Source organism: Halichoerus grypus, chromosome 3 (genome assembly GCF_964656455.1).
Source record: "Halichoerus grypus chromosome 3, mHalGry1.hap1.1, whole genome shotgun sequence".
Lineage (NCBI taxonomy): Eukaryota > Metazoa > Chordata > Mammalia > Carnivora > Phocidae > Halichoerus > Halichoerus grypus.
The window spans coordinates 62,962,317-62,974,892 of record NC_135714.1 but is presented as its reverse complement, the minus strand read 5'-3'; the positions used below and the strand labels follow the sequence as shown (position 1 = coordinate 62,974,892).

General features: G+C 39.5%; 1 protein-coding gene across 3 annotated transcripts in view; it reads left to right on the top strand.

Annotated features, from left to right (window-relative positions):
* The window catches only part of PAQR3 (progestin and adipoQ receptor family member 3), a 30,161-nt gene that overhangs the window by 2,201 nt on the left and 15,384 nt on the right, over nt 1–12,576 (top strand). For all 3 annotated transcript variants that reach the window (XR_004909967.2, XM_036069397.2, XM_036069396.2), the window contains exons 2-4: nt 1,455–1,617; nt 6,801–6,956; nt 10,075–10,272. Coding sequence is in view for 2 of the 3 variants with exons in the window: in XM_036069397.2 (XP_035925290.1) it covers nt 1,455–1,617; nt 6,801–6,956; nt 10,075–10,272 (517 nt within the window). In the remaining variant the exon portion in view is untranslated. The remainder of the gene's footprint in view (nt 1–1,454; nt 1,618–6,800; nt 6,957–10,074; nt 10,273–12,576) is intronic.

Genomic DNA, 12,576 nt, shown 5'->3' with positions numbered 1-12,576 from the left:
TCTGCCAACACTCCTGTTAGTTGGAAGGAGCATGCCAAGGTTGTGCCTCTCAGTTCAGTTAATCAGGTTATACTGGGTTTCACAAAGTGAAAAGTTCTGAGGCAATAGGCAAAGCAGAGTATTGATCATCAAACTAGTCCTATATGTTCCTTCACATTCCTGCATCCTCACTCCCCCCCCCCCCAATATGAGTAGTCTTTATACTTGATGCTTATACAGGGTAAAGCCTGAAATTCATGATAAGATTCACTTTATTCTTGATGATTGTTTGATAATGTGAGACCCTGTTATGTTTATGATGTGTAAAAATGGGAAAATGAGAACCATGGTGATTCCTACAAATTCAGTAAGTTAGCGTTATACATTAATGCTTATTAATAAGGAATCTGAACCAGTGAATGTCAAAGACCTTAATTCAAACAAAAAGATTAGATTTTGCAAGAGAGATGCAGGAGAATTTTAAACAATAAATAATCAGATGAGTTCTATCCACAGCTAGGGAAACATTTCACAAAATGGAGCTAGAAGGGACTTGCAGCAGCATCTAATCCACCTCCCTTGTTTTATAGTTGAAGAAACTGAAGCCAGAGAGGTTAAGTGACTTGCTTATGATCACAGAGCTAATTTGTTGCTGAGGGTGAGAGTGGAGGGACAGTGAGCCTCTTGACTCCTGGTTGGTGTGGTACACTCTACACCAACCTGTGCTGTTAAGGCTACTTAAACTCAAACCAGTTAGACATTTAGTGGGCAAATAGTACTGATATTTAAAGTAACCTATTGTTCCTAAAAAGGAGAAACTCATGCGACCTAGGAACTAGTTTGGTTTCACACAACCACAGCAAAGCTGTTCCAGCATGCCTATCTTAAAGGACATTTCCAGTGGAACAGTTTGTATTTATTCTGCTTCTCTCGAGTCTGTTTAGCTTTGCATTTGCATTTAATGTGTACTAAAAAGGTATTTTAAGTTTGTGCGTAACCTTATACTTAGCAGGTTTTTGGATACCTGTTTTTGAACATGAAAGTATGGTAGCTAACATCCAGTTTTAATCTGCACATTGATTTCTGTAGACATTTAGCATTTAATCTGAACAAGGCACTCTGCTTGGGACAGTGATGTCATAAAGATGGATGGTGCCAGCCATCAGGGAGTTGATAGGCTGGAGGATGAGATGGAATTTATACATAAATAACTCAGATGAGGAAGGAAATGGTAAATATGATAATAGAGGTGAGCACCAAAAAGCTCTAAGATCTCAGGATTGGTGGAGATGTGGAAGAACCTAAAGATCAATTGAACTAAGTGAGATATCGTATTTACAAAGGCAAAGATGGGGTTAAGGGCTTAAAGCAGCAAATGTTAGATAATTGCCCCCCACAAACTGTCCCTAACCTTCTAAATGCTGATGGTGAGCAAGCCAATATGAATCTGAGATGCATGTCTGTTTGTTTTCCAGTTTGTTTATTTTATCTAATGAGACAGTAAACATCTGGAGTCATTTGCTGGGTTTTTTTCTCTTCTTTACCCTGGGAATATATGATATGACATCAGTATTACCTTCGGCAAGTGCGTCCAGAGAAGATTTTGTAATTTGTTCTATTTGTCTTTTCTGCTTCCAGGTAAGTCATTTCACAAACATTATTATTGGTAAAAAGAACTTTAGTCAGACAAGCTTGGGCAGGTGATCTTACGTCACAGCCACCACTTGTTTTAAAGAGTCCCAAAATAGCATATGGGTTAGCTTATTCATTTTCATAATATAAGCAGCAAAAATGTTTTTATTATAGTATATTTGGACTTTACTGTTAGAGTATACTTGAAATCCAATAGATTTTAAAGATTGAAAAAAATGCCTTTCCTTTTCTCCTTCCCTTTTTAGAGATTTCTGTTGTAAGATTAATATAAGGATAGGAACCCTATTTTCTGGCTGAGATAGAACACTAGTTACTGGGGCGCCTGGGTGGCTCAGACGGTTAAGCATCTGCCTTCGGCTCAGGTAATGATCTCAGGGTCCTGGGATCGAGCCCCACATCGGGGAACCTGCTTCTCCCACTCCCTCTGCCTGCTACTTCCCCTGCTTGTACTCACTCTCTCTGTCAAAAATAAATAAAATCTTAAAAAAAAAAAAAAAACACTAGTTACTGCTTAAAACTTTTTTCAGAAGATTTCGCATCTTTTTCCTATTTATATGTCTGTGATTTCGGTATTTGTTTCCATACTGTCTTAATTTTAATGTCTTGTTTTGCTGGTAGTGATCTTTTCTGTTGCTTTAATGTTCGTTTCCTTTGGTCTTTTTACGCTTGCCTGGTTTCAAATACTTTCAGTTTCTCCTTTCTACCTCTTATATTTGTTAGTTCTCTAGCACTTTCAGTTTTCTTCAAGGATCTGTAAAATTCCTTTAAAAGTTATATATAATATTTTAAAAACAAATAATTCTGAAGAAAAAAACAAATGTGGACTGAAATCCTGCTGACATTTGTAAAATTTAAAAAAAAAAATGCTGAGTGTACAGAAAAACATAAAAATTAAAAACTGTCACCCCCCATCCCCCAAATACAGGCCAGCACTCTCTGCAGTTAACCTGTGGCTACCATGTGAAAGGTGCATCTGTACTATACGTCAGCTGCACAGATGTTGCTTTCATGATACATCATTTAATTTTAGACCTTTAGGGCACCTGGGTGGCTCAGTCGTTAAGCATCTGCCTTCGGCTCAGGTCATGATCCCAGGGTCCTGGGATCGAGCCCCACATCGGGCTCCCTGCTCGGCAGGAGGCCTGCTTCTCCCTCTCCCACTCCCCCTGCTTGTGTTCCTTCTCTCGCTTTGTCTCTCTCTGTCAAATAAATAAATAAAATCTTAAAAAAATAATAATAATAATTTTAGACCTTCATCATTCAACTCAAGACTTTGGAGTTAAATGACTAAAAACACATTAGGAACATCTCCCTTCCCCTTTTTTCCTAATTCTAGTTTCTGGAATAATATTTTAAGTTTCGTTGAGGGAAAGAATACTCTTGCATTTTTGTTATTATTATTATTTGAAAATTATTTTTTCTTTAAATATTTTTAAAGTATACTCATTTTGTCCTGATTGCAGCCTAAACATCTCTTAGAATCCATCTCTGGTTTTAAAACAGAAATGAATCAATTTCTTTATAGTTAAATCTTTAGATGTATCTTATAGACTAAACTGGTTTATACTCTACTGTTAATTATATGGATAGTATATCTACTTTGAAAATCCCACGTTTTCCTCTACCCCCAGGCCTGCCCTTTATTCCTTCACCATCCAGCCACAACTGACGTTAGTTCAAGGAAAGCATATTAATCTTCATACTGGCTTAAGAGAACAATGCATTGCAGAACTGAAAAACTGAAATAATTACAACTGCCAATGAAGAAAAGCCCAAAATGTTGGGGTGACTTGCTCAGGATTATTCAGCAGGACAGTAAAATCTTGTTCTCCTGGCTGCTAGTGCAGTGATCTTTGTTACACACTGTAAAAGTTGCTAAAGGCAGCAAGATGCTAACAACAGCTAAAGACAGCAGATTTTTCCTACTGAAAACTGCCATCTCTGTTATTTTTATTTTTATGAAATTAAATTTATAACTTGTTGACTCAATTTTGTCAAATTCTTAGAGCCAGCAGGCAGCATGATAAACCACAAATTAAGATTGATTTACATTTAGGGGCTCCTGGGTGGCTCAGTCGGTTAAGCATCTGACTCTTGATCACTTCTCAGGTCATGATCTCATGGTCTTGGGACCGAGCCCCACCTTGGGCATCCGTGCTGGGTATGGAGCCTGCTTAGGATTCTCTCTTTCCTTTTCCCTCTCTCTTTCTCTGCCCTTCTCCCTCTTGCCCCCCCCAAAAAAAGAAAAAAAATGATTGATTCACATTTAATTTTTAAAAGACATAACATTTTTTTCTCTTTCCCTTCTACCTTTTTTTTTTAAATATTTTTATTTATTTATTAGAGAGAGCACAAGCAGGGGGAGCAGCAGAGGGAGAGGGAGAGAGAGATGCAGGCCTCCTGCAGAGCCGGGGCTCGATCCCAGGACCCTGGGATCATGACCTGAGCCAAAGGCAGACGCTTAATCCACTGAGCCACCCAGGTGCCCCTCCCTTCTACCATTTTATACGCTCAGTACTTTCCCACCAACCAGATTAATAGAGTACATTCTGAAAAGTAGAATGTAATTTTAGGGGCTTTGAACTTTCCCAGAGGTCTTTCTGTCTTAGGGAAGAGTAGAATCCAGGAATGCCTTTCCCTAGATTCAGTTCATTTGCATTAAGTTCACAGTCTACATCCAGGCACTAAGCTAGGCATTGTGAATTCAGTGCTGAACAAAATCAGCCTGTCATAAAGATCTAGTCACCTAGGTAGGAGGGCAGAAGGGAGAGTGAGGCAGGGATTTAAGCAGATAAAAGTAGTTTGTGTAAAGGCCCAGAAACAAGAGACAGTTCAACACTTTCTGGACTTGTAGGGGTTGGCCTTTGTGGTTGGCTCGTGGGAGAATGGAGAAAGATGAGGCTGGAGGGAGGCAGGAGCTAGATCCTGAAGTATTTGGTTATCATGCCAAGGAGATTAGATATAGGATGTCACACTCTAATTATCTGTCTGCCTTGATGGAGTGAGAGAATCCAACAAAAGGAAACTTTCCAGAAAACTGAAACCAAACTCAATTTGCCAGATAATTTTTCAGTCCGTTTTTTTTAAGGAATTCTAATAATAACACATTTCTTTTAAAACAGATTTCTTTTAAAACTTAGAACAGATACCAAGTATAGGTTTACTTTTTAAAAACTCAGTGTTCTCTGTTAACACTATATATTTTAATTGCTTTTGAAAAGTATAATTTTTCTCTTTATTTTCCTTTTCACAATGAAATTAGCCTTATTGTTGTTTCTTGCTATAAAATATACTCACGTAGGAATTCAAACAAACAAAAAAGTATATGGAAGAAAGTAAAAGCCATTTGAAATTCCAGTTTCCAGAGGTAAGCACATTTGACATTTGTGTATGCACAGGTGCCTCCCACCTACTTGCCTACATACTTCTGAGATATGATCATCTCTGCTTGCTGTTTTGGTCACTCGACATTGTGACAATGAGATCTTTCCTTGTCAGTGAGAATACACACCTTGGTGTCCTCAGGATTTACTGTGTTTAATCTCAAGGATAATTTGAGAAAACAAATAACCAAGCTTCTGAGAGTTCTATTTAATTGGGTCAGTGAACTCTGACTTGTGGCTTACTAGCCAAAGCCACAGACGACGAAGATTTTAGACTCTGGATGAAGAAGTGACATTGTGGCTAGGTACATTGTTTTGAATATCGATACTGAAGCTGTGGAGCCTGATTAGGTTTAATGACCAGACTCTAGACTGGCTAGCTGACCCATTTTGCTGCCTGAGCAGTTGCTTACAAAATATTTATCAGTTTGACCTACTTCATATCATTTATCTGTGCCAGTTACTGCAACCCCCGCCGTCACTGGCTTACTAGAGGCTCTTGTCATTGCTCTCCAGGGCTACTCCTGTAAGCTCCCATCTTAGCCTTTCCGTAAGGCCGCGCTTAAAATCTTCAGTAGTATCACACCTCGCCCATAACATTGACGTTAAAACTCTCTGAGGTGTAGGACTTGTCATAATTGTATTATGAAGAGGGCCACATGACGTTCCTTAATGGTTCTCTGTTTCTCAATATACTGCTTTTCCTGTGGACCCTCCAGTAAACATGTGGCCACCTTTATTTATATTCTTGATGAATGCCAGCTCAGGTGGCAGCCCTTCTGTGAAGCTCTTCTCCCCACCACTTCACCCACCAAACAAATGCACACATACACCCACAAACCAAGGCCCCTTCCTCTGTTTTCTCACCGTGACTTCTTACATCACCACTTGTTTGTCCACTTGTTTCAGGAAAATCTTTCAGACAGTAGAGGTCTCATCCTTGTATCCCCGGGGCATGACACACAGCAGGTATTTAATGGCTGGAGGGAGTTCAGCTATGGAAACCTTATCAGTCTTCAGAGGAGCTGCTTGAATCAGATTAGCTTTGCTCTCAATTTGGCAACATATAAAAGTCAGCATACGTCACAATTATTTTTTCTCGGACACAACAAAACTGTGTTTAACTCACAACCCAAAAGTAAACTCTACAGTGAAATCTCATACAGACATAGAAAGTCTTAAGTGTAAAAAGCAAAATTGTAGAACAGAATGTATTATGTGATTCCATTTGATTAAAAAGAATGTATCGTGTGTCTGTGTACGTGTGGACTTGTATGTCATAGGTGTTTGATACATTCACTGAAGATACCGAGGACACATAACAAATGTTATCAGGAGCTACTACTGGGGAATAGCTTAAGTGGAGGAGCTTATGTTTTTACATCATACGATTCTATGTTCTTTGATTAATTTTTTAAGGACTACCTCTAGTGGGTACTTTTTTAAAAGGAAGCTCATTCGTGAATCCAGATAAGCCTCAATTAATATTTTAAAAACATTTACATTGTATAATTGTCCCACTGCTGTGCTACTCATTTAAAATTTTATATTATAAAGTACCTACCATTTTAAATTTCTTTATTACTGTTATCCCCGTTTTACCCATAAGGAACCTGAGACATAGATAAATGACATGGCTTGCCTTATGGCACAAAGCCAGAATCCAGGTTCAGGTCTCTTTGGCCAGAAAGCCTGGGCTTGACCTAACCACTTCCCTGAACATCACACAAGTTGCTTTAATTTCTTTTTCTTTCACTTTGCTGAGATTTGTTTTATTTTCCATAGGTCTGTATGCTTTGCTCTGTGGGCTATCATCTTTTTTCCTGCCATCGATCAGAAAAAACCTGTCGAAGATGGATGGCATTAGATTATGCAGGAATTTCTATTGGAATACTGGGATGCTATGTCTCCGGGGTATTTTACGCATTTTATTGTAATAACGTAAGTAAGTTAAAACGTTTTACATTCTATCTTTCACGTAGGTCTTGGGTTTTCTTGCCATGGTTCCTTTGAACTTCTGAATAAACACATAATTAACTTGTAGAAGAAAGAAGAGTCTTGTGTAAACTCATTTTTCAAAAGGGCCCTTTGATCTCTAATATCTATTACCAGATCCATACTCATTTTACTGATTTTCCATTGAAATATATGAAGATATTTTCTTAAAACGGATGTAAACACTACGTTATTAATGTTTCCACCAAATCCATATAGCTACATGACTCCTCAGATGCACATTATATGTCTTTTATGTTTATAGAGCTGAAGTTAAAGTTAGCACTTGATGAAATTATGAAGCTTGCTGCTGCTTTCCATTTCTCCTGGTCCTTTACTCGCCTCTCAGTGAAAAAAACAAAGGGTTTGTCTGTGAGCGTGTTGACCCAATTCTTCATACGTTTTCCTTTCTTTAGCCTTATATTTGGAGGTAAGCACAGAGACAGACCAGCTGGGTGGTGAGTGACTTTAACAAGTATGTGTCTGTTCTGAGTTCGAGATCAGCCCTACTTTGGATGCTGATGTCACCGAAGTCAGTTGTTGCCTTGTGCAAAGCAGTGTTTGAAACGCGGCTATCGGATTATATTGGCCTGCCAGACTATGGAATACAGTCCTCTAGCTCATCACCTCATGTCCCAGCCAAGGAGGCAAACTGAATCTTCCACTGGGCTCAGCACATCTCAAGCCTCCCATTCAGGAAGTCCTCTTCAGCTCTACTCTCTCTTCCGCCTGCTCTCCTACCTTACTCTTCTCTTTTGTCCTTTAGTTCCCTCCCTTTCAGAGTCAGGACAGCTGCGCAGGGGCAGTATACGTACTAGGTACTTGTAGTCCTGCTCACAGAGGAATAGAGCCTGTCCCCTCCGCAAGCCCTCCACATGTAGCAGGTGCTCCGAGCCATATTCCCCAGCCTTCGCGTACTGGGAAGATTGGCTGTAGCGCAGGACTCCTCTGACTTCGGGAATTCTTAAGTAGGACCTTTGTCTCTGCACAATAACAGAGAGAACTGCCAGTAAAGCTAAAGGGTAAAACTAGCAAAGAGGAAAATCATAAATTTGGCTTGAAGTAGGAGAATTATTGATTGTAGCCACTTACATATGAGCCATTTGCTTTTTAGGCCTAATTACTTTGGAACATAAGCATTTAATTAAATATATATGCAGTTAACCTTGTAAGTTGATTTGATTTTAGTAATAAAATGTTCATATCTGCTCAGCTTTCACTTACTCATTTTGCATGAAACCATTTATATCTTTTAGAAAATTTGGAATAAGCTGATAACTAGGAGCTTGTGAGGGCAGTCATGTCATATTTGAATTGTTTTACTATCTTATTCTTTCTCTGAAAGCTAACCTGTTTTCTATTTACCTTTGCCCAAACATACCTGATAATTCAAGAGAGCAGTGGGACACTTCTTGTAACTCTCTTTTCAGAAAAGCTAGGTTTCCAAGAGAAAAGAAAACCACTGGAGCTAATGATCACTTAAAGGAAAAATGGTTTTCTTTCCTCTGGTACCTAATCATTTCCAAATATTCAATTGCTGTAGTGGCTCTTTATCTTTTAAGGAACACAGGCTGCTTTGAGAATGAGATTGAGAACTCTGGACCTTCCATCCAGGGGAATATACATTTGGGCACAGATTAACCAAACAATTTGACATGTGATTTCAGGAAGCTAATAGCCCCACAGAAGTCCTTGGAGCCCAGCTTAAGAACTCTGCTCTATGTCATGCTAACTTTTGAGCTTCAGCTGCTCGTTTAGATACCTAAATATTCTGTAAGCCCTTCAAACTTAATCTATTTTAAAATGCACATTTCATGCTTTCCCATTCTCTCTCCCCCACCCACACAAACACCACACCTGGATTATCTTTGCTCATTTGCCCCATTGGTAGAAGCCATTTGCGTGGCTTTTCATAATGCAAACATTCTGGCCATCCTCTACTGCCTTCTCACACATCCAGTCAACCATTAAGATTTGAGTTAATTTTTAAAAAGTCTCCTGAATCTGCTGCTCACATCTCTGTCTTCCTTGTTCAACCAGAGTCCAAGCCTCCATTCTCTCTTTGAATCAGTTATTCTAATACCTTCTAGCTGGCTTCCTGTCACCGCTTTCTTTTTCATACTGATGTCAGAGTTATCTAATAAATCATTTGAAACACAGGCCTGTCATCTCATTCTTAAAGAACCTGCTATTCCCCAGTGCCAACATGTTAAAGTTCCAAATCCTTAGCCTGACAGTACGCCTGTCTTTCAGCCTCCCTTCTCAAAACCTTCCCACTGTATGTGCTGTTCCTTTTCCTTGAGAATTCCCTCTTCCCACACAATCATATGTATTCCTCAAGAATCATCTGCTTAGATACCATCTCCTCTGTGACTGATGTCAGAGTTATCTAATAAATCATTTGAAACACAGGCCTGTCATCTCATTCTTAAAGAACCTGCTATTCCCCAGTGCCAACATGTTAAAGTTCCAAATCCTTAGCCTGACAGTACGCCTGTCTTTCAGCCTCCCTTCTCAAAACCTTCCCACTGTATGTGCTGTTCCTTTTCCTTGAGAATTCCCTCTTCCCACACAATCATATGTATTCCTCAAGAATCATCTGCTTAGATACCATCTCCTCTGTGAAGTATTTATTAGCTGTTCCAGGTAGCAGACGCCCCCTCCTCTGTGACTCTACAACGTTCTGTTCACAGCTCAGTTACAGTACTTACCATTGGATTATAATCATTTGTTCATGTCTGCCCCTCCCATAGTCTATGAGCTCACCCACTGGCAGAGTCCGTGTCATAGTCAGCTTTGTGTCTACAGGACTTAGATTGTCCCTGGCATATAACAGGTACTCAGAAAATGCTTTTGTATGAACAAATGTGGTTTCTACCAGCTCACTGTCATCCTAAGAACCTAACGGGTGTATGGAACATGCAGTGTTTTAAGGAAGGAAGTTAACCATGTTCAGAAATGAAAAAATGTAAATAAGCTTGGAACATATAATGGAAAAGCCAGAATTGCTTTTTCCTTCTCTTATTGTTAGTAACAATGAAAATTTGACTTCCTTCCCGTCTAGTATTGGCGTCAAGTGTACTTGATCACAGTGCTCGCTATGATCCTGGCAGTGTTCTTCGCGCAGATCCATCCCAGTTACCTCACGCAGCAGTGGCAGAGGCTCCGCTCCATCATCTTCTGTTCCGTTTCGGGATACGGAGTGATCCCTACCCTTCACTGGGTTTGGCTCAATGGAGGAATCGGTGCTCCTATTGTACAGGTAGGTTGAGTGTAGTCGGTATTTTTCTCATTTTTTTTTTGTCCTTTCGATTGTATTCATTTGGGGTAAAGTACTAAATTCAGACCAGGTTGCTGGGTCTCTTTCATTTGAGAAAATATTTATAATTGCATATTAATGCCATAATGTTCACATCTATATAAATCAGCATGCCTTGCAGGAAAAAGAAGTGTAACTACTGTTTTTTTTTCCGAGATGTCTTTCTGCAAAATACGTTCTTAATTCTCCTTCTGCTACCCTGAGTGTGTAAATACCCAAGTCCTTATCAGTGGAGGAGAACTTCCAGGTTTCCAGCTTTGCTAGCTATGGCAAGGATAATGCCAGTGATAACACAAATATGGAACTAGGAGGAATTGATTGATTGATTTTTGTGGAGGAAAAGGAGCCGGGAAGGATTTTTCCTTGGACCTGTTGAATTTGAGGCACCTGTGGGATGTAAAGGTGGAGATGGAGTTGGAATTTAGGTCACAGTTTGAGACTAGTGATAAGATTTGAAAATCGTTACTAGCTGGAGCCATGAGAGCATGTCCCACCCACCAAGGACAATATACTGGGAAGTAAAAGAAGAGCTTATAGAGTTAGGTATTATGGGGCAAGTCGGAGTGCATTTAGGAGGTAGCTCAGTGAGAATGCCTCAGTATTCTTGAGAAGGGGATTAGAAATAAGACTTAAGAGCTCAGAGATCCATACAAAAATGCTTTAAGAATATGCTTGAGAGTAAACTTAAGAATTTTTAACATCAGGAAATCTAGCAGAAATAATGTACAGTTGTTGCAATGGGACCTTTGTCTGGAACATGGGGATTTAAATGCAGGTTTTATTCAAAAGGATCATATTTTTTTAGAAGACGGGAGAACGAACAGTAGGCTTACACATACTTGCATGAAGTCGGCAACAGCATGATGGAAAGCATTTGGGTATAAAACTTTCTGTGATACAGTTAATTGAGTGGTATTGATTTGGCCACTTTGTCAACTTGAGAACAAGGTGATCCTTTCTTCATAAGATTAAGAAATTGGGAGAAAGTGAGACAGTAGTGATGAGGAACTTCAGTGATCCTGATATCTGAAAACATCATTTCTCTGCCAATTTTAATTCCCTGAATATAAGTTAAAATACAGTGGTGAAATGCAACTCTAGATTTAATTCTTACGAGAAATGAATAACTGGTTATTGACATAGAAGGGACCGAAATTTGAGATGAAGTAAACACATCCCTTTTAAGCTTATAATGAGAAAAAGAACCAGACCTATTAAGCCAGTAGATTTTTGAGAAATTCAGAAAAATATGGGAGCTTTCCTGTGTCCAGAAATCTTACAATAGAAATATGGTTTAGGAAAATAGTGGTTCTGAAAGATGGAAATCTGATGTGATCACAGATCATTCCAGTGAAGAAGCAGAGGGAGACATCCTGAGAAATTCTCCAATAAGCTATAATTTTTAAAAGATGGGGAAAGAGGGAGAGACTTAACCGAAGATGAAAAGTTCCAGAAGGGCTAATCCTGGGAAGCAGGGTGTGATTGTGTTCTAGAATGAGAAGTCTCATGTTCATTAGTCTAAGAATGTAGGATTTCAGGAGGGCCATGATAATTCTCAAATATTTGTAGAGAGAAGTAATTTGTCTTTATTTCTTAAATGGCTTCTTGGTGAGTTAGGTTTATAACCAGAATTAGGAACAATATGTAACAATTTTAGCTGGCTAATATTCTTAGGGCATGGAAAAGCTTTCCAATTAGAGCTGAGAGATGGACTGCTTCATATAGTAGTATTCAGGAGGACCATTTATAGGGTTGGTGGACAGATTTCATTGTTGGGCCAAACTTTTTTTTTTTTTTTTAAGATTGTATTTATTTATTAGAGAGAGCACAAGCAGGGGGAGCAGCAGAGGCAGAGCGAGAAGCAGGCTCCCCGCTGAGCAGGGAACATGACATGGGGCTCAGTCCCAGGACCCTGGGATCATGACTTGAGCCGAAGGCAGACACTTAACCAACTGAACCACCCAGGTGCCCCCAAACCTCTTGTGTCTTTTCTAGCCACAAGACCGTGATCTTCAGTTTTTTTGCTTGTTCAGCTGGTAACTCCATTCCCCATATGCATTCCACCCATGCATCTATGTTATAGTTGGAGTTGGGTGTCCTTAGTACCTTCAACCATGTTAAAGTTCTAGCTTCTTTAGTACCCTCACCTTTAGAGTACTCTGTTCCACTCCTGTGGGCCATTTCCTACAGAGAAGAAGAAGGAAAGGGAGAGAATCCCAAGTAGACTCTGCACTGAGGATGGAGCCC